Source organism: Apteryx mantelli, chromosome 26 (assembly GCF_036417845.1).
Source record: "Apteryx mantelli isolate bAptMan1 chromosome 26, bAptMan1.hap1, whole genome shotgun sequence".
In the NCBI taxonomy this organism is placed as follows: domain Eukaryota; kingdom Metazoa; phylum Chordata; class Aves; order Apterygiformes; family Apterygidae; genus Apteryx; species Apteryx mantelli.
Genome location: NC_090003.1, coordinates 245,033 through 267,470, shown reverse-complemented (window position 1 = coordinate 267,470; position 22,438 = coordinate 245,033). Strand labels below are relative to the sequence as shown.

The 22,438-nt window shown below is 42.5% G+C and overlaps 1 protein-coding gene across 1 annotated transcript in view; it reads left to right on the top strand.

The window, feature by feature from the left end:
- Positions 1 to 22,438, top strand: part of CAMTA1 (calmodulin binding transcription activator 1) — a 467,604-nt gene that overhangs the window by 423,472 nt on the left and 21,694 nt on the right. The window contains exons 11-19 of the mRNA XM_067311008.1: positions 11,735 to 11,874; positions 12,121 to 12,317; positions 12,665 to 12,743; positions 13,591 to 13,906; positions 14,305 to 14,828; positions 16,808 to 16,995; positions 18,042 to 18,288; positions 18,782 to 18,853; positions 20,176 to 20,196. Of these exons, the coding sequence (XP_067167109.1) occupies positions 11,735 to 11,874; positions 12,121 to 12,317; positions 12,665 to 12,743; positions 13,591 to 13,906; positions 14,305 to 14,828; positions 16,808 to 16,995; positions 18,042 to 18,288; positions 18,782 to 18,853; positions 20,176 to 20,196 (1,784 nt within the window). The remainder of the gene's footprint in view (positions 1 to 11,734; positions 11,875 to 12,120; positions 12,318 to 12,664; positions 12,744 to 13,590; positions 13,907 to 14,304; positions 14,829 to 16,807; positions 16,996 to 18,041; positions 18,289 to 18,781; positions 18,854 to 20,175; positions 20,197 to 22,438) is intronic.

The window sequence follows — 22,438 nt, the reverse complement described above, 5'->3', positions numbered from 1 at the left end:
AATTTTTGTGAGTGAAAACTCAGGTCAAAACTTCTACTGGATTTACAGTACCATAGCACAGATACTGCATAGAGTCTCATGAGGTGTTTTTGCTGCTTATAGCTCCTTTAGGGTGTTCCTCTTGGAGGAGTCTCCATGAGCAGTGGGTAGCACAGTGCAGGTGAGCAGTAGTGCAGCATGCCCCCCTAGACTTGCTTTTTGCATGTATCTAAAACCACATCTTTCGTAGTGTGGGCACTTATGGGAAAGCACAGCAAATTTCTGACCTGAGATGCGCAGGGTGACTCCAGACAACCAGCTATTTTTATACAAAATACTGAATAGCCCAGGCAGTAACATCTTTAGCACTGTGACCTTCTTTTAAAACCCCAGGTTCACCTGGCATCTCTAAAATCTTCTGCAGTTTGCTGAAGTAGCTGTTCCTGGACACTGTGAAAATCTCACTGTCCCTGAGCTCAAGGGAAGAGAAGTCTGAAGAAAAAGCAGAGCATTATCACTGTTGGTATAAAGACTACCACTTGGGGAAAAACTCATCCTATCTTACCCCCTTCTCCCTTTCTCTAGCTAAAAAAAAAAAAAAAAGAGAGAGAGAGAAAAATACCATCTTTAGGGAGAGTATTGGCTGCGGAGAATGGGAGAGTGGAACAGGGTAATCCCCAGGTGACATGGGATCAATAGGTGAAGTCCTACAGCATTGGGAAAAGTAAGGAAAAAATGTTACCGGTAAGAAGTCTTACACTGGTAGGTGCAAACAGTGGCAATGGTTGTATATTGCTTAAAAAGAATGATAAAGCTTATATATGCAAGTCTTGATTATTTCATCATTCATGCCAATACCTGGTAGTATTTATTTCTTCTGTTAAAGCATAGGCCTTTTTCGGCTGTCTCTTAGGCTCAGAGTATAAATGCAGTGTTTTCCTCATTTTGTGCCTCAGCAGTTGTGGCATTTCTCACTAATCAAGATGCTTGGAAACTGTTCTACCTCACTAGCAGAGATGTGCATATGTCTTAAAATATTAAGTAGAAATTTTAAGTGTTTTAATTTGCTGCTAGAGACCATAGTCTGTAATCTCTTACTGTTTAACAGACCTTTTTGTAAGATGTGACAAGACTGCTACAGAAGTTTATTTTCAGAAATGTTTGTTTCTGCAATGACAACTCTTAAGAAATGAGTACTAAACTACATCAAATTGATACTGTGTTATGGAAGGTGTTCAGGGTTTTTACTGTATAGAAGGACTGAGCAGGACTTTATAAGCAAGTGACAGATTATTTGTCAAATAGAAACAGAGCACTGGCACTCACAGTCATGAAGTGTCCTAGACTGCTTCCATCCTCACTTACACCTTGTATTGGATGAGAGAATATGGTATGTCTGACGTGCTCTGGAAAACAGAAAAATGTCTTTGCACTGCATTTTTTTTACAGTGCAGTTGCACTGTGGAATGATATTAGACACGCTCAGCTATTGCACTTGTTAGATTCGGTCTGTGTATGTTCATACAATTAATGTTGTAATATAGAAACTGCCATTAAAGAAACTGCACGTGCTGGGGGGGCAGCGATTGCTCTCAGAGTGGATTCTTAGCTCCTTAGTACTTAAACTTGGTACTTGGGGACATATGCAAATACAGATGTCACAGAACCAAACACTGTCAATTGAGTGGTAGACAACTGTGGAGAAATAATTCTAGCCTGGGCAGATACTGCCCCAATGGAATATGCAGGAGAGATCACCCACCTTCGTTGGTAGTCCTTCTGCTCAAATATTGTCTGTTGTTTAGCTTGCACAGTGTGGTGGAAAAACAGCCTTGCAGATTAGAGTGTAAGAGAATGCAAGTGGTATAGACGCTACTGACTGCTAAGAATTGCTTTAAATATTTTTCCTCCCAGTGAAGCAATATCTCCTCTGTAATAGTTCTGACTGTGCTGCCATGTCAGGGGTGGTACAGCCAAAGTTTCTTACTGGTTGAAACTATCTTGGCAGAAGAAAGAAAGAAAGAAAGCAGAGATTCTTCTGGAAATGTAATACAGAGATTTCAGAGGAGAACAGAAGTGTCTAATAAAGCAGTGTACACTGATTAGAAAAGCAACTCTTTATGACAATTTCTTTAACTTTTCCTGTCAGGCAAAGGAGGTCTTGTTACTTGCTACTTTATGTTGATATTTCTCTTACCTCAAAATCTGCACCATCATAGATGTTTTAGGTACCACATTGTGCATCCTGCAGGTAGCCTGGTAGCTCTGTGACAAGTGTGCTCTAGCACTGGCAAGGTCACCTGGTAATAGCAGGGTTTGCTGCAGCCTGTGTCTTTTACAGCAAGCAGTGAATGCTCAGCCACCAGTCAGCATTAATTTCGGTGATGTAGCTGTGCAGGTGGTGGGCCTCCTTCGCAAGTTGGGCTGACACTTTCCCAAGCAAGCTGTTCAACGGCAACCAAGAGGTAAAGTGAAGAGCATTTGTTATTGATGGACCTTGCAGCAAAGTGGCAACAAGGTTCTTGAGGGTTAGATTGCAGGAGGAGGGAGGAGCAGGAAAGAGATGGAAAAGATGAAAATTTTCACTATTTATTAATGTCATACTTGCTTACAAGTATCAATGAATAAAAACCAGGAAGGCCCATGTGTCCACTCAGTGATCCTCTGGGTTCCAACCAGTTGTGTATCTGGCTAGTAATTCTGGCTTCTTGTTTTGTTTGTTTGTTTCTTTGTTTGTTTTAAAAGCCTACCTCAGTGGAAATGTTTTAGAGAAAAATGTATTCTTGTGAAGTCCTGTCCATCACAAAGTTTCTTCTTGATCAGTTGACAATATTTTCCCTAGTTAGTCTTATTGAGGAATTTCCCTTGATCACCTCCTGGACTGTTTTTTCCAAGAGTGAAGCTTGGGAAGTTTAGAAGTAACTGTAGCTAGAGATAGTTGGCCCTGGTGCCTGGTTTATCGTGTCCAAATGCTATAGGCTTACCTGTCAGAATTGCACGCTAGAACTCATGGTTCAAATTTTGTAGTATTTTTCTCCCCCGGAAGTACTGCTTTTTCTGCCTTTCTATTAAGTATCACTGCAATGGCCAGAATACTGGGAAGTGAAATTGCCTTACCTGAATGTACCTGGTTCTTTTGGCAGCAGTAGAACTGTCTCAACCCCACCTGGACGATGTGAAAGATTTAAGTAGAAGATATTAGATGCCCGTTACTGAAGTGCAGACTTCTGAAGAGCAGTAGGTGGTACTGGCTTAGATGATGATTTTGTCTTTTGTTAAGGACTGGGGTAACTGTATATCCTAGAAAAGTTTTACATGACAGCACCAGTACTGGAGTTACTGCTGGTCGCAGGGCCATGCAGACTTAAGCACAGGAGCTGAGCGTGCTGCATTACTCAGTCTCTGCTAACATGTCACTTTATTGCATTTCATCAGAACATAGGACTGCTCAAGAGTGAGCACCACTGTGTGTGAGTGAAGGGTGATGATTTGAGCTCGTGCCCACAGAACAGGAACAATGCTGTTGCCACCTCTTGTAGCTCAGAAAAGAGAGCACCATGTGTGAAATAATGCAGTGTCTTTGGAACATGTGTTTAGAAGATAGGGAGGGCTGTGTAGAAGTGAGCTATCAAAAGTGGTATGTGAAATGTTTTAGGTGTAAATGAGTTCTGCAGCATGAGCATTTCCCCCAAACTTGGTGCTTGTTTTCCCCATACCATTTAGAGTGGTGACTCTATCCTTATTCTAATTGAAATCTGAGTGTCTTGTGTCCTGCAGGTAACATCATGCGACTGAATGGCAGAGTGAAAGGGGAAGCTGAGATTACTTGAGTTCTAGGGTCAGCCAGCAGCTGCTGCTGCCACAGTCTCTGCCAGTCCGCTGAGCGGAGCTGATGTGACTGTTCTGGATTCTGCTGGACAAGATGTTTCTGATGAAATTCTGATTATGAAATGCATTTCTTTTGCCAGATTTCCCAAAAATTACTGAGCCAGACATGCTCATTGAATGTAGAGTGTCATTTGGTAGTTTTGCAGGAAAGTTAGGGCAGACAACTTACTTATATGGCTGTTTGGGTGCTGTGAGAAAAAGATTGAAAGCTACTGTTTTTCAATTGATTCTTCAGACTTCACCTTGTACCTGTGTAATTACTTTCTGCTTGAGGAAGGCAAATAAGTTAATAGTGTTAGGAACCTGTAAATTGCTCTGAAGTACTCCAGGATTACATTGCAGAGTAGGTCTTTCTAGATGGGCTCTGATCAGAAGAGCAGTGGGATCCTCATGTACCTTTCAGCCAGTTTTCGTGCAGTGAAGAACTGTTAGAAGACACACCGTTAAAGCTCTGAAAGTTCCTTGTCTGAGCATGTAGGCTCTGGTTTGTCTCCTGCAAGAATCCCTGTCCTCATTTGTAAGGGCTCTGGTCCCAGGGGCAGCCGGAGTTTGCAGAAGGTAACGTGTGACATATGCCGAATTGGTCATTCACGTGATGTTTCTCACTGTGGATAACTACCACCGGGTCTGTTTTTCAGGAACTATTCTCAGACCTTTAGAATTAGATGCTGTGGTAGGGAACTGATTTTGCGTGTGTGCACGTGTGTGTGCACACGCGTGTGTGTGTGGTCTCAGTGCACTATATGTCTTAGAGCTTTGCTTTGAACGAGATGTGCCCACCTGACCCAGTGGCCTCCAAAATATCACTGTGATGGGGGAAAACAGCCTGGCCTGACAGGAACCCAAATGTGCCTTAAAACACTTCTTGTCTTTGGGAAGCAGAGGAAGTTTGAGATAACATGCCTGCGATCTCTGTGCGCCTCAAGAGAGGGGAATACATCTTAGTGTGAATGGGGCATGTTCATGCATTTGTAAGTCCCTGAAGAAAGCTGCTGTGACCTATTCCTCGTTACCAGTAACCAGTGATCTTCAGGTTGTGTGTGCTCTCAGGAGAGCTGTGGAACAGATAGTGAGCCATAAAGTTTCCCATATATTTTCTGGGTGTTAAATTATTTCATTCCCTTAAGATCTTCCATTGTTTCTTGTTTTCCAGGTTCCCTTCAGGGAGAGTTTTACCTGCATCTTAAGTTGTGCAAAGTGTTGTGTAGTTGTTATTGTATAAACAGAAGCTGTGATCGGTTTTCTTACCGTTTTCTGAAATTGGGGCTTTCTTCAATGGCAGAGACAATAAATGGAGAACATGACGTTATTCGTTCTAGTAGCTCCTCTTGTAACAAAAGCAAACAAGACGCATTCACGTACTTCTCTGTAAATCCAGTTTTAACTGAACTTGTGTGTCTGTCAGCAGTCCCATCCAGTATGTAATCATGCATGTTTCCTGTAGTAACTCTGTTACCTACGTGCATGGGGGAAAAAAATATTAGGAAGTGTCTTGAAGTGCTGCGTACTGTAGCAAGGAGTTGTCACAAGCTCTTAGCAGGCACTGTAAGTTTCCCAGTAAAAGTGCTTTTACAGTCACAAGCAAAATTAAATGTAGTTTAGATTAAATCTGTTTAGGTTTTTACTGGGGAATTTTTGATTTGCATCATTGAAGGACACTAAAGGAAAAAGTGGAGGTGTGATTCCATGACACCTTTCTCTGGGGGTAAAACTGAATTTAAAAGAAGCACTCCTCTGATTCCTCTGTTCATTCCATTTTCCATTCCCTATATCTCCTGTGCTGGCTAGTAGAGTTGTTTGTACAGGTCTGCTTTAAAGTAATCTGTAAAGTGATCTGGGCTTAAAAAGCCACCGTCAAACAGTTTAAACCAGTCCTGCCAAAAGAAACTAACAGAGATCTCTATCGTGGTTCACTAGGTGTTAGTGTTGCACGTATACACTCCGTAGCTTTGTAAAATGCTAACTGATGTAAATAATCGTTCATCCTTAAAAGACTTCTACCAGAGTAGTTTTGCATCTCCAGAAGTATTTTATTCATAACTTGCAGTGCTAACTGTAATTGGTAGTAAGCTTCCTGTTAACACACCTTACAAAGCAGCTCATTCTAGATTCAGAGGATGGTTCAGATTTTAGGGAAATGAAAAAGAGATTTGATTTCTCTAGATTCAGATCAGTTTCTTAGTACGGGTCAAAATCTGGTCAAGCAGCTCTTCCCATTCTCTCCCTGCTCAAAGTGTTAAGTTCCCTTCTGGCTTTTTGCCCTGTGGAATGGCCCAGCCCTGACACAGCCCTGGAAAAAAACCTTTTCTTAGGACAACTGGACCCTGCCAAGAAGTATCACCACAAAGAGTTTTTCTGCATTTCCTAAGTTTGCTTTTGAATCCATGGACTAGCTTGTCACTCCCCTATGAAAAGCTCAGCCTTGTGATGGCTGAATGCCTTAGAATTCCCACTAAAGACAGCAGAAGTAAAAATGGCTTTGCGGGTGGTGGAATAGATCCCCTAAGTTAATACATGATACAAGAGTTGCATTTTGGGGCTATAGAGAGTTTCACAGAATGCACGGGGGAAAGGAGTGAAATGCATGAGTTGATGCATGTGTTGAGCTCCTTCGGGTAGCTCCTCCTGATCTCAAAAGCTTCAAAGTTTCCATCAGATCAAGGCAGTTGCTTGTGGAAAACTACTTTAAGACCGGACTTTCTCTTAGTTTGCTTTAGTTCAGTTTCTCCGTGGAATAGGCCCTTGCTGGCTAGAGCCACCACCTCTTTCTGTAATGTTAAGGAATAACGTTGAGAGATAATTTTGAATGATTTTTATGTTAAATTTGAAAAATAATAGTATCCAGAAAAGGTACAGGGTCCAGAATGTTTTCTGTTAGTTATGAGGTATCTCAGAGATACAGAAATGTAATTGTTCTCACCGTCTTTGGTGGAGGCAGCCTTTAAGAATGGTTTTGGAAGCCCACAAAGCCTATGAAGTTTAGATTCCAAATTATTCCACATTGACAAAACATTTTCAGGACTTTGTGTCCTGCCCTAGGTTTTAAAGAACAGTGTTGAAGCAGATGAGAGTACATGACAAAAGAGAACTTGGTTAAGGCACAGATGTCACTGACAGAAGGTATGGAGAGAACCCTGGGATTTTGTTTGCTTGTTTTTATTGTTTTATTGGGGTTTTTTTGAGGAGTGTCAACAATAGTAAGAGAGCATCTTTAAAGAATGTGTCAACTGTTGTTTCTTAAAGAGTATTATAACGTCTCTTCAAATGTATAGGTAACGGAAAAACTCAGGTTTGACTTGCAAAAGATTCTGAAATTTGATTAGCAAAAGCAAAGTCCTTACGGAAACCCCTAAACATGTGAATACGCTTGTACCCACATGCATCTTTGCTGCATTCAGGAGTTAGGGTGCTTCCAGTGCAAGAAATCTCCTTGTGCTAAGCATGAGCAGTTTAGATTACCTGTATAATGTGGCATAAGAAAAGCTGATTTTTGACAACTTGATTTGTATGCTATTGAGTCTCTGTCTACAGTGCCCTGTGAGATATTTGTCATGTGATCCTTTGTTGACTATAGAAGATAAGAATGTGGAAACTGTGTTCATGTAACTTCATTGCCTGCTAAGTAGGTGGTTCTACACAAGCTCCTGAAGCGATCAAGACAGGAAAGACTTTGACTAGCAAAATATAAGATAATAAGGGATACGTGGTTTTGGACTTCTCAGGGTGATACCTGCAATGTTCAACCCTATGACCCTGATAGCACATACCTTCATTATTGCAAGGAAAATTGTATAACTTCAAACTTTTTTAAAAAAAAACTGCGCTTCATTTTCATCTTGTTTTGTCGTTTGGGCTTTGCTGGCAATGCTTTTTTGGCAATTAGGGTTTTCATAGGAAAACACTTTGGTGTACTTGATGCCAAAGGAATTCATTACAGAAACACTATATGTGAAGAATTTTGCCATTTCTGTCAGTTGCGGCTTTGTTCTAGCTGCTCAGATAGTGAGTTTAATCACATGGAAAAATGGCAGCATAGAGATACTTTCTCTGTTACTGCACCACTTAATGTGTTTGCTGCTTGGAGCTTTCTAATATCTACTAGACACTGAAAAGGCTCCCTTGCTCTATTCACTGTATGCTGGAGATTTAGAGCTCCAGAATGTTTAATTCCACTTCCCTTTTTACCAGCATATTTCTGACCTGCCTGTAGACTGAGCAGCAGTTTACAACCACCTGTAAAAAACACCAATGTTTTTGTGAGATGCTGAAGGGTACAGGTTTAAGACTGCAATGAATTTCTAGTGTCTGTCCTTCAGACACCTGTTAAATCAAACAGATACCTTCTATTGCCTGAAAGCTGGTAGTCCTGTCCTAAATACTTCTCAGGAGCACTGTCCAAGTGTCTGAAAAGGAATACTTGGGAGGACTGGATGCTGTTTCAAGTTGTTTTCTGTTTCCTAAGAAAAGTTCCCATCTTCTCTTTCTTTGTTTCCATGTTCTCACGTGGGGATAGTGATGCTGACAGACCTCCCCTTTAGCACCTTTGATCCTCTGATGAAAAGTATCCAGGAAGTGCTCAGTGTTCTTAGCTGCTCCCTCAGGAAAGATGGGGACTTCACTCATTAAAGACAACAGAGGCTATATCCTTAAAGAAGAGTCTGGAAAACTGACACAAGCGTGAGGTCCTCCATTTCTGTTCTACAACACTTTCAGTTAGAAAAAAGAAAAAAAAATAGTAATCTTCACAGTGTAGTTCTGTACCTAACTGGAATCATTTTCTCCTGCTGCTTCTGACTGTACAGAATAATTATTCTCTTTGGACAACTAAGTGGAACAAGTCCCTGCAGTAAGGAAGCATTATAAAAGCCTGGGGCTTATTACCCTGTAGTAACAGTTCGACATAAATTTCTTATTTTTAAAAAGATGCTGCTTTCCTCAAGTTGCGACTGGAAACTCAGATATGATACCTGGTGTGTGTTCCTTCTCTTAGCTGCTAACAAAATGAAGTGCTGGCGATCCAGCTAGACAGAGTGGCATTAAATGTGCAAAATGATATGCCATTAGCCTCTGTAGCAAACGTGGCTGCTTCTCCCCATGGGTGAGTTGTAGCGGCTGTTTGACACAGGCTTGTGGTGAGAGGGGTTGGCGTAGTGGTGCCAGGTCGCTGTCAGTCTCTGCAGCATACGTGCTCTGCATGGTAATGGGGAAGGAGGAGGCAATGACATGGACTGCACTGCAGCACATTGCAGCACTGCCAGAACAAAGACTGGCTGGGAAAACGCAACTTCTTTTGGTGCTATGTGCTGACCACAGTTCAGAGACAGGGCGTTGAGACTGCATCTGCTTTATGACAGACTATTTCCTCATGTAACTGTCAGTTGCTTTCCCAGAGGCTCTGCAATTAACAGAACAGCTGAACTATTAATAAAGAACTGGTAATAAATATTAGTGTTTTGGACTAGGCAAGAGAAGACGGTAGTGAGTTCATCTCTGAAATGAGGCTAGAGGTGGGTAGCCGGCCACACTCCTTAGCCCGTAGGTCCTGAGCAACTGGGGTGGGATATTGAATTGCAGCCCCCTTGTGCTGGCCAGGAAGGAGCTGTCTGAGCTCTGTACCCGCTGTCAAACCATGGCAGCTTTTGAGGGACAGGGAATGTGTGTAGCCAGTGGAGCTGGGCTGTCTCTTGTCAATGCTCTGCATATGGTTGCGTATGCAAAGAGATTGTCTCTCTAATATTCTCTAATGCAAGTTGTGACTTCCTGGGTGTAGTATGTTGGATGCTTTGTCTATCAAGTGGAAGGTCAGCAAGTGAAACAGCCGCCATCTCACTGACAAATGGCTAGGTAAAAAAAAGGCTTTGCTGCATTTTAAATGATGTTTAAATGATTCTTCCTGTGATTGTACATTGCAGAAACAGTGGAGTGAGTGTGAGATAGTTGATGCCTGATGTTTGGTCCAAGGAGAACCTAACACAGTGGGTCTAGCATGTGAGAGCTGTTCTTCAATGTTGACTTTGTTTAGTTTTACTCCAGCTTTATGCAGTTGCACCATGGCACTACGGGAAGCAATCAACAAACTTGTTGAGGAGCAAGTACTCCTGCAACATCCCAGGAAGGACTGTACATGGAACCAGGTTACTCAGAGAAGACTTTCTCTTTTAAAACCTGATCAGTTCAGTTTCATGCACAGATTCCTATTACTGCCAGTGGGCTTTGTTTTTGGAGTTAACTGGTGCTCTGCACTGTCACATCATGTCCATGGGTACAAGAAACCAACCAGGATGCGGGTTGTCTTTTCACAGCAGTTTATTGTATTCACTGTTAGCATGATAGCAAGATTCATGGAATCCTCCCTATCCAAAAAATTATCCTGTAGCATGATTTATTGTGGGTTAGGAAGAAATGATCTCTAATCCCTGCAGTTGTAATGGAGCTATGTAATGTCTGTGGAGTGTGGCCTAGGCTCTGTAGCTAATGCAGGAAGATCTTCCAGACATCTGGCCTCCCACCCCACAGGTGCCCTCACATCAACCACCTGAAGTTTCTCCTTGGGGGTCACAAGACAAAAAGAGCCCTCTGTGTTTGCTGCCACTCAAACTGCATTGTCTCGGCCTACAAACAAAAGGATTGTCCAAGTTTATCTCTACAGTCTCAGGTTTAGCAGTGTCCTATTATTAGCCTGTCTAAATATCTCTGCTCCACAATTCAGGCTCTTAACACTAGGCTACAGAGCAAGGAGAAGAAAACAACTAATGTTGCCTTCTGACTTTTGCAAAGACTAGAGGGCTTACTGATAGTACTACTTTTCAGAGGGGTGTTACTGAATTATCAGTACCCATACTCTGTGATTTCAGGCAGTCCTGTTTCAGGCACTTGGCTGAAATTGTTTTCCAAGAAACAGAGTCTGTCAGGTCTGGGAAGGAGCAAGTACCTCTTTAAAGGCTCCTTGTTCCAAGCATAGAAGGAAGCAAAGCAGTCTTTTTCCTCCAGGTACTTTTGTTGCACAGTTTCAGGAGACAAGACAAGCTGAATTCAGGGCTTCTATAAAAGTAGGGGAATTGTGTAATACTTGACTCTAAAATCTAGAGTATTTTGACAGATATGATCCTACTGAAACCCTTTCTGAATGGTTATGTTTGCTTAGGGCCTACTTTCACTTGTATTTTCAAGGAAGTTGCATTATCCCGATCTGTTATTGTGCAGATACAGCTAGAATCACAAAGGAAGATGTAAAGGAAATTGTGACTTTTAACAGCTTAGATTTGAGAGGGCAGTACCACTAGAAGGCAGTCACCTGGGGAGAAGGGTCTTCTGACAGGGAAATACAGGAATTGGGGAGGGAAAAAATGGTGGGGAGGAAGCATATTGGAATCTCTCCTCTGTATCTGTCACTCGCAATGGTTCTGTTGTAGTAGCTGGATCACCAGCTGTCTGAAAGGAGCAGTTGACTTGCAAGAAGTGCGAAGAGGCAGTAGGATAGCCTTCACTTTAGTGGTGTGGAAGGGATCCATCTTCTGCCTGGTGAATGGGGGTGTGCTGCTGTAGGTTGCAGACACCGAGATGGATGTCCAGAATTCATTTGTGTTTTTCAGAACTCTCCAGCTTCGTCGAATTTGTCATGGGGGATTGTGGTTTTGATTTTTCCTTCTCTTTCCTTTACAGAAATTTTCTAGGATTTCAAATTCCTGCAGCAGCACTTTGAAAGTGTCAGGATGCTGCAGGGCAAGTCTGTTCCAATGCATTACCAAGTAGAGCAAATCTTTTGCATGATTTCCAGGACTGTCATTTGTGGCTTCCTGCAGTAGGCTGCCAAAAACAGAGCTTGCTTTCCATGGAAATATCCTGATTCTGCCTTTCTTCAACCCAGATAACCAATTCAGGATGTCAATATTGGAGCGACTTGAGCAGATGGAGAGGAGAATGGCCGAAATGACGGGATCCCAGCAGCACAAACAAGGAGTAGGAGGCGGGGGCAATGGGAGCGGGAGCGGAGGAACTCAGGTGCAGGTATGAACCGTGCTGTGTCCAGTCACAGCAGCATTATGCTTTCTTACCAGAATTTGGGTTTGGGGGGGTTGGAAAGGTTTATAGTTTTTCTTAAACAACACATCTAGTTTGTGGGTGTCTTTAACAACAATTCACTTTCATTCCAATTTGCCGCTGTCTCAGTATTTGTAAAAGTGAATGGTTACCTGCTTAGGGCAGGTTGCAGCTGCCCTCAGTGGTTGAACTTTGATGTGTGTGGTGTTGCAGTGCGTTTCTGGGACTGGGACACTGGGCAGCTGCTTTGAGAGCCGTGTGGTGGTGGTTTGCGAGAAGATGATGAGTCGTGCTTGCTGGGCAAAGTCCAAACACTTGATCCATTCAAAGACTTTCCGAGGAATGACACTGCTTCACCTAGCTGCTGCACAGGGCTATGCTACACTGATCCAGACCCTCATCAAATGGCGGTAAGACCTAACCCTTTGGACTCTTGGGTTTTGATACAGACATCGCAGAAGCATGTATAAGCTCTGCTTGCTCCAGACTTATGGTTGTCCCTTCCAAACAGCATCTTGTGCCCAGTGCGAGAACTTGTTCCTGTCCCCTTTTCTGGCAGGACCTGTCTCTTGAGAGAGAGAGAGTCCAATTGCTGGATCTCTCATGCTTTTAAAGCCCCTGGTGGAGGCACCAGCTGCAGTAAATATATGTCATGGGCATATATGTGGCAACATCTTTGTGGTGTGCACGGACTAAAGCAGTAGCTCTAAGAAAAGTTCCTAACATGTCTACAGAGCATCGTTTTTTCTCTCTGCAGCACCAAACATGCAGACAGCATCGATCTGGAGCTGGAAGTTGACCCTTTGAATGTGGATCATTTCTCCTGCACTCCTCTGGTAAGCAGCAGAGGCTGAAACCTCTGAGAGAGTCTGAAGGATCCTCCTTGGGGGTATGGTGTTTTATTTCCCTGATGTGTTTTCTACTCTAAAGAGTAGATGTTCCTTGTGTCTCCTTATTGTGTAAATGGTCAGACATGGCACTATCTGCTTCCTAGCATTTTGCTGAGAGAGGCCATGCAAAAATCCTAGTTGTGGAGTAACTGGAGGAAAGGGAGCAGACAGGGCATTTTGATTTGTTTTATCCGCTAGTCTCCACTATCATGATGGGGAGAGGTCCTTACATGCTTTCTTTCAAGTTGCCCTGCTTGACTGATAGACTGTAGAGATTATAAAAAAAATCATCACAGTATCTTGATCATTAGAATCATGAAATCATATTCACTGAGAATTTAAACAAAAAGCCAAAGTAGGCAGAACCAGAGTAAATCCCAATTTACAACAGCAGAATCTTGAGCTTACTGTTCCTTACCTTTAGTCCTGTCTGCATATTTCTGATCTCCAGGATTCCCATGTGTATAAAGCTGTTTGTCTCTGCAGTGATGCCAGTGTGTATGCTACAGTTAGAAAAATCATCCATTTATTACTAAATAAGAAATTATTGTCTTCATTTGGCAGATGGCATCTCTCAAAGGAGAGAATAGCATCTTCTAATCCTCTCTTATGGCCCTGTGTATAGATGGGACACTTTTAAAAGCTGGTTGCTGGTGTTCAAGCACATTGTGGTTTTCCCTGTTTTGCTTAGAAAAGTAGTTTTTCTGTGAGTTGAAGACAAGACTCCACTGCATTAGCAAGAAAGGAATGAGAAGGCTGGTCTTCCAATGGGTCATTTCTCTGTCTTTTTTAGATGTGGGCATGTGCCCTGGGCCACATGGATGCAGCCATTGTGCTGTATAAGTGGGACCGCCGAGCCATCTCTATTCCTGACTCCCTTGGGAGACTGCCATTGGCTATTGCCCGGTCTCGGGGCCACGTAAAGTTGGCAGAGTGCCTAGAGCAGCTACAGCGAGATGAACAAGCCCAGCTTGGGCAAAATCCCAGAATCCAGTGCCCATCGAGCACAGATTCCAACACAGAGAACTGGGTGTCCCAGTGGCACAGTGAGCTTATTGTCTCCCAAGAGCCTCAGAAGGGAGTCACTGTGATTTCCAGTACAAACACAGGTAAAACAATCCTGAGGGTAAGTGCTGCTTTGCTGATGCATGATGTGTAAAAACCTGGAGCAAGGAGCTCACCTGAGTGGCAGATGCCCCCTGTAACCCAGCTGTCCATGCTTTTTTTTTTTTTTTTTTTTTTTTTTTTTGTGGCTCCCTGTCATGTGCTCCATGCACTTGCATGAGTATTGGGAAGAGGAGAGAATGTCTTTTTAGAAAGACGTGTCTTAAGAATGGTTGGGGTAGTATCCTCCCTGGATGACAGTTACTCCCTCTGCACATACCATTGTATGCCTTAGAACATGGCATGAACTTCCACCTGCAGCTCTGCAGCAGGAGCTATTGTACTTCCTATTGTGATCATGTGTCACCTGTTTCATTTTGACCATTGATCTGTTTGTTTCCAGAGCTGAGACGACCAAGATCTGAACCTTCCAGTTACTACAGTAGCGAGACTCAGAAAGATTACCCAGCACCCAAAAAGCATAAACTGAGCCCTGAATATTTTCAAGCCCGGCAAGAGAAGCTGCTTTCCACAGCCCTGAGCCTGGAACAGCCAAGTGTCAGGAAGCAAAACTCCAGCTCCAAGCAATCCACCGCTGAGACAATCAGCCCCAGCGAAGGGATAAGGGACTATGGCCGGGAGCTCTCCCAGCACATCCCAGAAGTCACTGGGTACCGGGGCGCTGGCAGCCAAGAAGGAATCAAATGGAACCCAAAAGACATTTATATTGGTGTGTCTGCAGTGCAGGTGGCAGGGACCCAGAAGGGGGCTGCACTGGGGAAGGACACTGTAGCTCATCGGCTATGCCAGCGAGAGCAGATGAATGTGCTGATGATGACTGACAGGGAGATGGTGGATGCAGAACTATTGTCCTATAGGGACAATGTAGGGGATGAGGACTGCTTACACCACATGGATGACTTGCAGGTAAACATAACCATAGCAGCAAGATCATCTGGCCTGAGACATCTCTCCCTGTTAACCGCAGAGAACGTGGTAGCTGCACTAAGGAACACCACTGTGAGAAACTTCTGTGAAGGTCTTTTAGCTCTGTGAAGGCACAACAGGGCCACTGAGTAGTGCTTTGCAAAAGGAGGCAGTAACTGCAGTTGGTTTATACTTTCTCCCGTTATCAAAGGGTGTCATTTCAACCCAGCTGCAAGGCTAACAGCATTTAGGGTCATGCACTAGCATACATCTGGACAGTGTACAGAATGCACAAAATACTTTGCAGACTCTAAGAGTTCTGTTAACTGTGATAAGATACCACATCTCGCAGATGAGAGGAGCTGGTAGACTGTTTCAGAACAGAGTTTCCAGGTCTCTCGCTGTGGATAGTTCAAAAGATCCTGCCTCTTGCTTCGTTGATGGGGTTTTGTTCATCTGCATGGATTATATTAAAAAAAAAAAACACACACATTGAGCAAGCAGGAGACATGTAGACTGTGTGCAGCCTGTGAAGCCAGCCTCATGCTCTCAGCAGAATGCTTTTCTGTCACTTGCTGTTCTGAGTGCTATGTCAGTTGGGGGCAAGTGGCATGTGGTCAAGGGAGAAGAAGGTAGGCCCCCCGGCCACATCAGTAAAGGAGGCTGAGGTGGCACTGTAGTCCTTTGGGAACAGGGGAGCAGTCCGTACTAAGATGAGGTGATACCAAGGGAGGCAGTGCTGTATCTGCAGGCTAAATGGCTGCTCTGAATCATGCCAGCTGAGCAATGAGTGTGCTCAGGCATCTGACTGTGGCTCCAAGAGCTGCAGTTTGGTTTCACCTGCAGATTAGTGTCAAAGGCTTCACCTGTGCACAGAGCTGGCATGGAGGAAGCATGGTGCTGGTGAGCAGCTCTCATAGCAAGTAACTCTTCTCAGCTGGGGAAGTTGCTGCACTGTGAAACTTCAAAGGGCAAGGAGATAAGAGTGGAGGAGAAAGGGGAGAAATGAGGCAGTGGGTTTTGAGAAGGAAAAATCCCACCAGATATGGGCTAGAGGGAATAAAAACACAGCTGAAGCAGGGCAGACAGGTGAGAACTAATCTCTGGGGGAAGGATATTGTGTTTGATCATCTGAGCAAAAACAGTAACAGGAGCACAGCCTACAATAAATCCTAACTCATGCCCTACCTTGGCATTTCTGAATAGTAGCATTTCTAGCATAGTGATAGGTGAAGTAGATCTCTGCAAAACAAGAACTGTTTTTTGTTGTCTGTGTTCCAAACTCTTATGCATCCTTTGGCAGGGGGAAAGGTTCAGAAGGATTCCTAATAAAGCTGTGATCCCAAGGGTTTAAATTCTCATTAATGTGCATTTGTTGTCCTGTTGTGTTCCACGTGTGTGACTCAGATCTGAAAGTCATGTCATAAAAGCGTGTTCACTACAGTAAAGTAAATATAGTACGGCTCCAAGATTTCAGTGTGTCTGTCCCTGGACACTGACTACCTGACAATGCAAGTGGCCTTTGGTGTCTTCTCCTGCCAGTGTCTATAGGTGTTGTGTCAGATTCCTGTAGCTGTCACTCAGCTTGGACACTGATACGTTTCCTGTCCTTCCCCCTGGGAGAGAGCTGCAAATTCACTTTTCATTTGGAAACAAGCTATTGACAGTTGTCAACAGCATACAGCAAAGGTTCATGACATATACCCTCCACTGGATCTTTTAGGCTCCTCATACGTGTGATGAAAAAGAGGTCTGGGAAATGCAAAACCCTGCAGTGCTTTTTCAGAAGAGACAGAAAAGCAAATGAGCTTTGGTTAATGATTTTTTCTCTAACGCTGAGAAAGACTAGACTCCAGCTACTGCAAGTTTTGGGGACACAGGGGCAGGCTCTCTTCTCTTCCTGAGATGCAAAGATGGGTTGTAGCATGCCAGCATAAGGCTCCTGTTACCAGGCAGTGAACGTTTGCTCTCTGTTCCAGGTCAACATGATGACACTTGCAGAGCACATTATTGAAGCTACGCCTGACAGGATCAAGCGGGAGAATTTTGTGCCAATGGAGTCACTGCTGGTGGAGAGAACGGACAGTGCTGCCATGAGCACCACAATGAGCTGGCTGGCCAGTTACCTTGCTGATGTCGATCATCTGCCAAGTGCTGCACAGATAAGGTTAGTAAGAGCTGTGGAATGGCTCTGGGTTTTCAGGTGGTGTGAATGCTGGGCGGCATGTGCTGCTTCTTTAGCCCGCACATACTACTTCTCAGTGGGTCTCAGTGCTGCTGCTCCAGACACAGCCAGTCTCTCACACTCAAACATAAAGTTGCCAGTACAACTGCAAGTTTATGGGAGAACAAGCAGGCAGGGACACAAAGTTTCACTCTGAGAGCAGGTTTAAACACTGCTACTTAAACCTTCAGTTTCTGTGAGTGTCTGAAGTCCCAGGCTAGTCAGCAGGTGTAATTCACAGACCTCTTGATTTAGTTAATGGCCACAGGTCTGAAGCAAGGAATTGAAAGTATGTAGCTTGCCCAGTGATTTTCATCCACGTTTTCATGTTGAGAAAGATGTGAAAATGTGACTGACAGAAGCAAAAAAGTTGAGAGAATTTTAATTGAGAGGTCTCTCTTTCATCAAGTAAAAAATAGAGGAAACCCATTCTGTAGCACCACAGTCGAAAATTTAGAAAAATACTGAAAGATTAATGCTGACTTTCCTGACCCACTAAATCTGAACTTGGGAGAAATGTTTGTTGTTTTCACAGAAGAAAAGGACAACCATCTCTTTCGTAGAAAGAGATATAAACACACATTGTATGTGAATGCTGAACAGCAGACAAACTTCTGTAGTGACAGAATAGTTGTTAGAAGAAAATAAGCTTGAGGTGTACGTGCAGCATTCAGTCTAAACTTGTCACTGAATTTCCAGCTATCAATCATCTCCCCACCAAAACCTTTTCACAAATGCTACAGAGGATAAGAGAGGAAACATTTCTCAGAAAGTGAAACAGAATCCTAAGGCCACAGAGTTTGAGTTCTCTTCCAATGCCAAGTGTATGCAGTGTGGTGCAAATGGGCTCGGCAATGAGGGATGTTGGTTGGAGAGGTGTGGGGGAGCATGAGTCTCTCCCTTGAACTCAGAAATGTTGTAGTTCTTATTTGTGATGCCAGTCCTGCTGGTTTGTGTCCCAGTAATTCCTATTGTGATTGGTATTTCAGAAATCTGTATAGTGAACCCCTGACCCCTTCTTCAAACACCAGCTTGAGCCCTGCAGGCTCACCAATCAGTGAAATAGCTTTTGAGAAACCCAGCCTTCCCTCGGCAGCAGACTGGTCTGAATTTCTGAGTGCATCCACCAGCGAGAAGGTAGAGAATGAGTTTGCACAGTTAACTCTGTCTGATCACGAGCAGAGAGAACTCTATGAAGCTGCCAAACTCGTCCAGACAGTGTTCAGGAAATACAAGGTAAGTGGCTGAAACATCCTACGTCTTCCTCCTTCGGTGGGAGAGAGTACAATTTGTTAAGAAATAAAATGCAAGTAAGAGGTAATATCCACCCCTAAGACAAAAAATATGTTTCTATCGTAACCTTTGCAATGCTTCTAGCATTAACTTGTTGATGTTTACTCAGCAACCACCATGCCAGAAAGAGCAAGCCATACCATAGCATTCTTTCTGTGCTAGAGCACAACAGTCACAAAGTGTATCCTAAAAGTATACTCCAGAGGTTCTAGTTGATCACCTGCTTGGTAAAGATCGATTTTGAGGGTTTGTCTCTTACATGAATTGACTGTAGAGGCTTCTCTAGTAAATGCCTAGAACGGAATTGGGCCACTGAACCCTGGTAGGTGAGATTTAGAAGTAGGAGCCCTCGAAGTGGCTGTGAGGGGCTTCTCATCATCTCTCCTGTCTTGATGGTGTAGTCTAAGTATTTACTGCTTCTTGCTTCTCTGCGCAGGGCCGTCCTCTTCGGGAACAGCAAGAGGTGGCTGCTGCTGTCATTCAGCGTTGCTACCGAAAATACAAACAGGTAAATAAGGAAATAATCTTTTGTGGAAACACACGCAGTAGTGCCATGAACACAGCCCTCTGTAATGGGAGTTATCCACTGTGTTTCTGTGTGCCTTTCAACGTGCAGCAGTAAGATACCCTCCTCAGACAAAGATAAAAGGGGAAGAAAATTTGTATCCTGAATCTAATTTCAGAGGGTGCTTCCTTGAAAGGATTTTGTTTGTGATGATACCTGCATTTTTACTGTGAGATAGAGGGAATTGTTGTGTTTCATATTGGCCTATACGCATGCTGTAATCCAGTGAGACTGTTTTCTGACTAGTTGCTTGCCAAATTTCATTGTGAAATTGAAGTTGGTTTTGCCTTTGATAAGGGCGAAGATGAAAAATAGGTTGTTTTATTTTGCACGTACCAAACTTTTAAACTACAGAAAATCCAATGTTTTAGCTTGATGCAAGTTGTTCCAGGACTGAGACTGTTCTCCAAACTCTATTTTGGAGAGGTGATTTTAGGCTGAGTTCTCAACCCCAGAAAAAGAAGATACTTTTTCTTTTTTTTTCTTTTTTTTCTTTTTTCTTCTTTTTTCTTCTTTTTTCATTTTTTCTTCTTTTTTCTTTCTTTTTTCTTTTTTCTTTTTTCTTTTTTCTTTTTTCTTTTTTCTTTTTTCTTTTTTCTTTTTTCTTTTTTCTTTTTTCTTTTTTCTTTTTTCTTTTTTTTCTTTTTTTTCTTTTTTCTTTCTTTTTTCTTTTTTTCTTTTTTTCTTTTTTCTTTCTTTTTTTCTTTTTTCTTTCTTTTTTTCTTTTTTCTTTCTTTTTTCTTCTTTCTTCTTTCTTTTTCTTCTTTCTTCTTTTTTCTTCTTTCTTCTTTTTTCTTCTTTCTTCTTTTTTCTTCTTTCTTCTTTTTTCTTCTTTCTTCTTTTTTCTTCTTTCTTCTTTTTTCTTTTTTCTTTTTTTCTTTTTTTTTGGTGGCTAGAGCCCACCTTCTTCTCTTCACTGTCCCCCGTCAGACTTAGGCTGTCTGATGCCTCAAAGCATGGTACTTGAAATGAAAGACAAGATTCTTGTGCTCTTTTGAAACTTTCAAAATCATTTGTTTGGGAAGCCTTTCTAGTGTTAGTTGAGTGCATCGCAGTTGACCCTCAAACTGTCATATGGCTGTCATTCTGAAGTGATGCTTCCTGTAATAGCGAAGCTTAATACCTTTCAAAAACTGCTTGACAGAGTCTGTCTTGGATCCTGGAATCACTTCTTTTTGAAAGAAGATGGTTTGGTTTTTATTTTTTTTTTCAATTCTTTATTTGCAGAACTAACATTAACCTTGTATTTTCTGTTTCTCCCTAAGCTTACTTGGATAGCCTTGAAGGTAATACAAATACAAACACTGTTTTGGAAACCATTCCCCTTGGGTCACAAGCTTTCACGTTCAGTATAAACCAGGAGAAGCTGGCATTTAGTGAAATGCTTTAATAGTATCCACTGGTAAATGCCTGTGGTGGCTAAAGCACTGTGACAAACCAAACCTCTTTTGGGAGATAGGCAGAGGCTGTTGTGCCACAGCATATCAACATTAAAAAAAAAAATAAAGGAAAAAAAAGACTCCTGCTTCTACAGATGCTCCCCTAAGCAGCGATGGGCTGAGGCGAGGGGAATGTTCTGAAGTCAGTTTCCAGAGGACGGACTTTCCTTTGTTGCTGCTTATTAGCCTTTCCTCTGTAATCAGCAAGACCTTTTCCTCAGTATTTGGGGAGCATAAGGGAACACTTATCCCACCCATACAACATTGTTGTTACCATTCTGCCTGCCTGTGAAAGTATTTTGAAAGTCCATCTTTAAAATATCTGTGCTCAGAATTCCTAAGATCACTCTCATGTATGTTGCTGCTCATACTGGAGACACAGGAGTTAATGCCAGTCTTAAATGGTCCATGATGAATAACTTTCTCCTGTACAGATGGATTTACTAGCTGTGCAATGTCTTGCTCTAACCAGATCCTGGAACCAGCTCAGCTTTTCTCAGAGCTACCCAGGACACAAGGCATGCTCTTATGGAGAGAACGTGTCCTCAGGGGTATTTTTTCATCCATAGCTTCCTCATGCACAGTGGTTTTGTATCAGTCAAAGTACTATTCTGTCAGGGCAACTGAACTGAGCTTTCCTGGGGCCCCTATACTAACTGGGACTCGCCTCTTCATGGAGGTTAGGTGATATTTCCCTTTATCCTCTTCCCAGCTGGAGGGAAGAAGAGGAGGAGAGGGAATTTGGGGAGTTATGGATGGCCCAGGGACTCAGTACCTGAATAGCTAATCAGCTAGTGGATCTTACAGTTGAATGCAAACATACTGGGGTCTAGTGTATGCAGAGACTGTAATTTTCTCTTTCACATGCCTTACTTCTCTATTATATTACTGTATTACTGAGGTCAGCACAGGCTTACGACTGTAGATTTGAACAGCCATGGCTCACATCACTATTTCATCTTTAAACCCTTCTGTTCAGGGGTTTGTAACTCAGCCACAGAAGTCCCCTCTGGGCTAAAAATTGGAAGGAAGACCATGACCAGCCTACGAGTGGGCTTATTTAAAAAGCTAATTTACAATCACAATCTGGTCCATTTATTTAAAAATGTTTAAAAGCAAGAAGCAAAACAAAACCAATGCAAATGAATAATGACAAAATGCAACTGTACCTAATGACTGCTTCAATTCCAAAAAGTGAAATTTGGTAAATGGTGGTCTGTGATGATATTGGAGGGGGTTTTGCTTGGTTTGGGGTGCTGGGTTTTTGGGTGTTTTTTTTTCCAATAGACAGGAGCACTCCATTAAGATATTTTAGGACAGCGCCCTGTACAGGGCAGTGGCTGCTATTTCTGTGTCTCAGCTCTCCTCTGATAAAATGAGCAGGAAGTCATAGCTGGTAAAACGTCCAGGAACAACAGACACTGAAGTTTTTAAAGTGTTATAATTCCCAAAATAAGATCAGCAAACACTGAAAACCTCTGTCATAGTGTTAGTTCAGAGGTGCAAATGCAACTTACATAAATTATTCTAGATCTCTGTTTGTCTTAATAAAGATGACTTTTAAAAATATGCATGAATGCATATGGTTTCTGTTAAACAGTCATCTACTTGCGTATTTTAAAAGGAAAAGGACATAGAATAAAGAAGGTTTTCTTCTAAAGAGTTTGTGCCTGTTCTTCAGCGTGATGGGGCTAGAAATAATCCAGTGGTGGAGAAGATTTTGGATGTGTGCAACTGCTCACACAAATCTGCAAGTCAACACATGCTTATTACAGAACTTTAGTGAGGATTAGTTTTGTCTATGATAATCATTAAAAACACACTTTCACGTACTTAGGCTCAATATTAGACTTGCTTAATTAACTGATTTTCTTTAAGTTGGAGTAATATGTCATTCCATTTGAAATGCTTGGATTTAAATGGGTATATGAGCAATCAAAAGTTGCAGCATTGTGCTATGGCATAGAAACAAGAGACTGAAACTGTTTAAACTGGCTGTTCACAGTTAATTGCCATAGGAAAGTGAAATACACATGTGAACAGCAAATCAGATTCTTTAAAAATATCTTCTAAAGTTTTTTATTTTTTA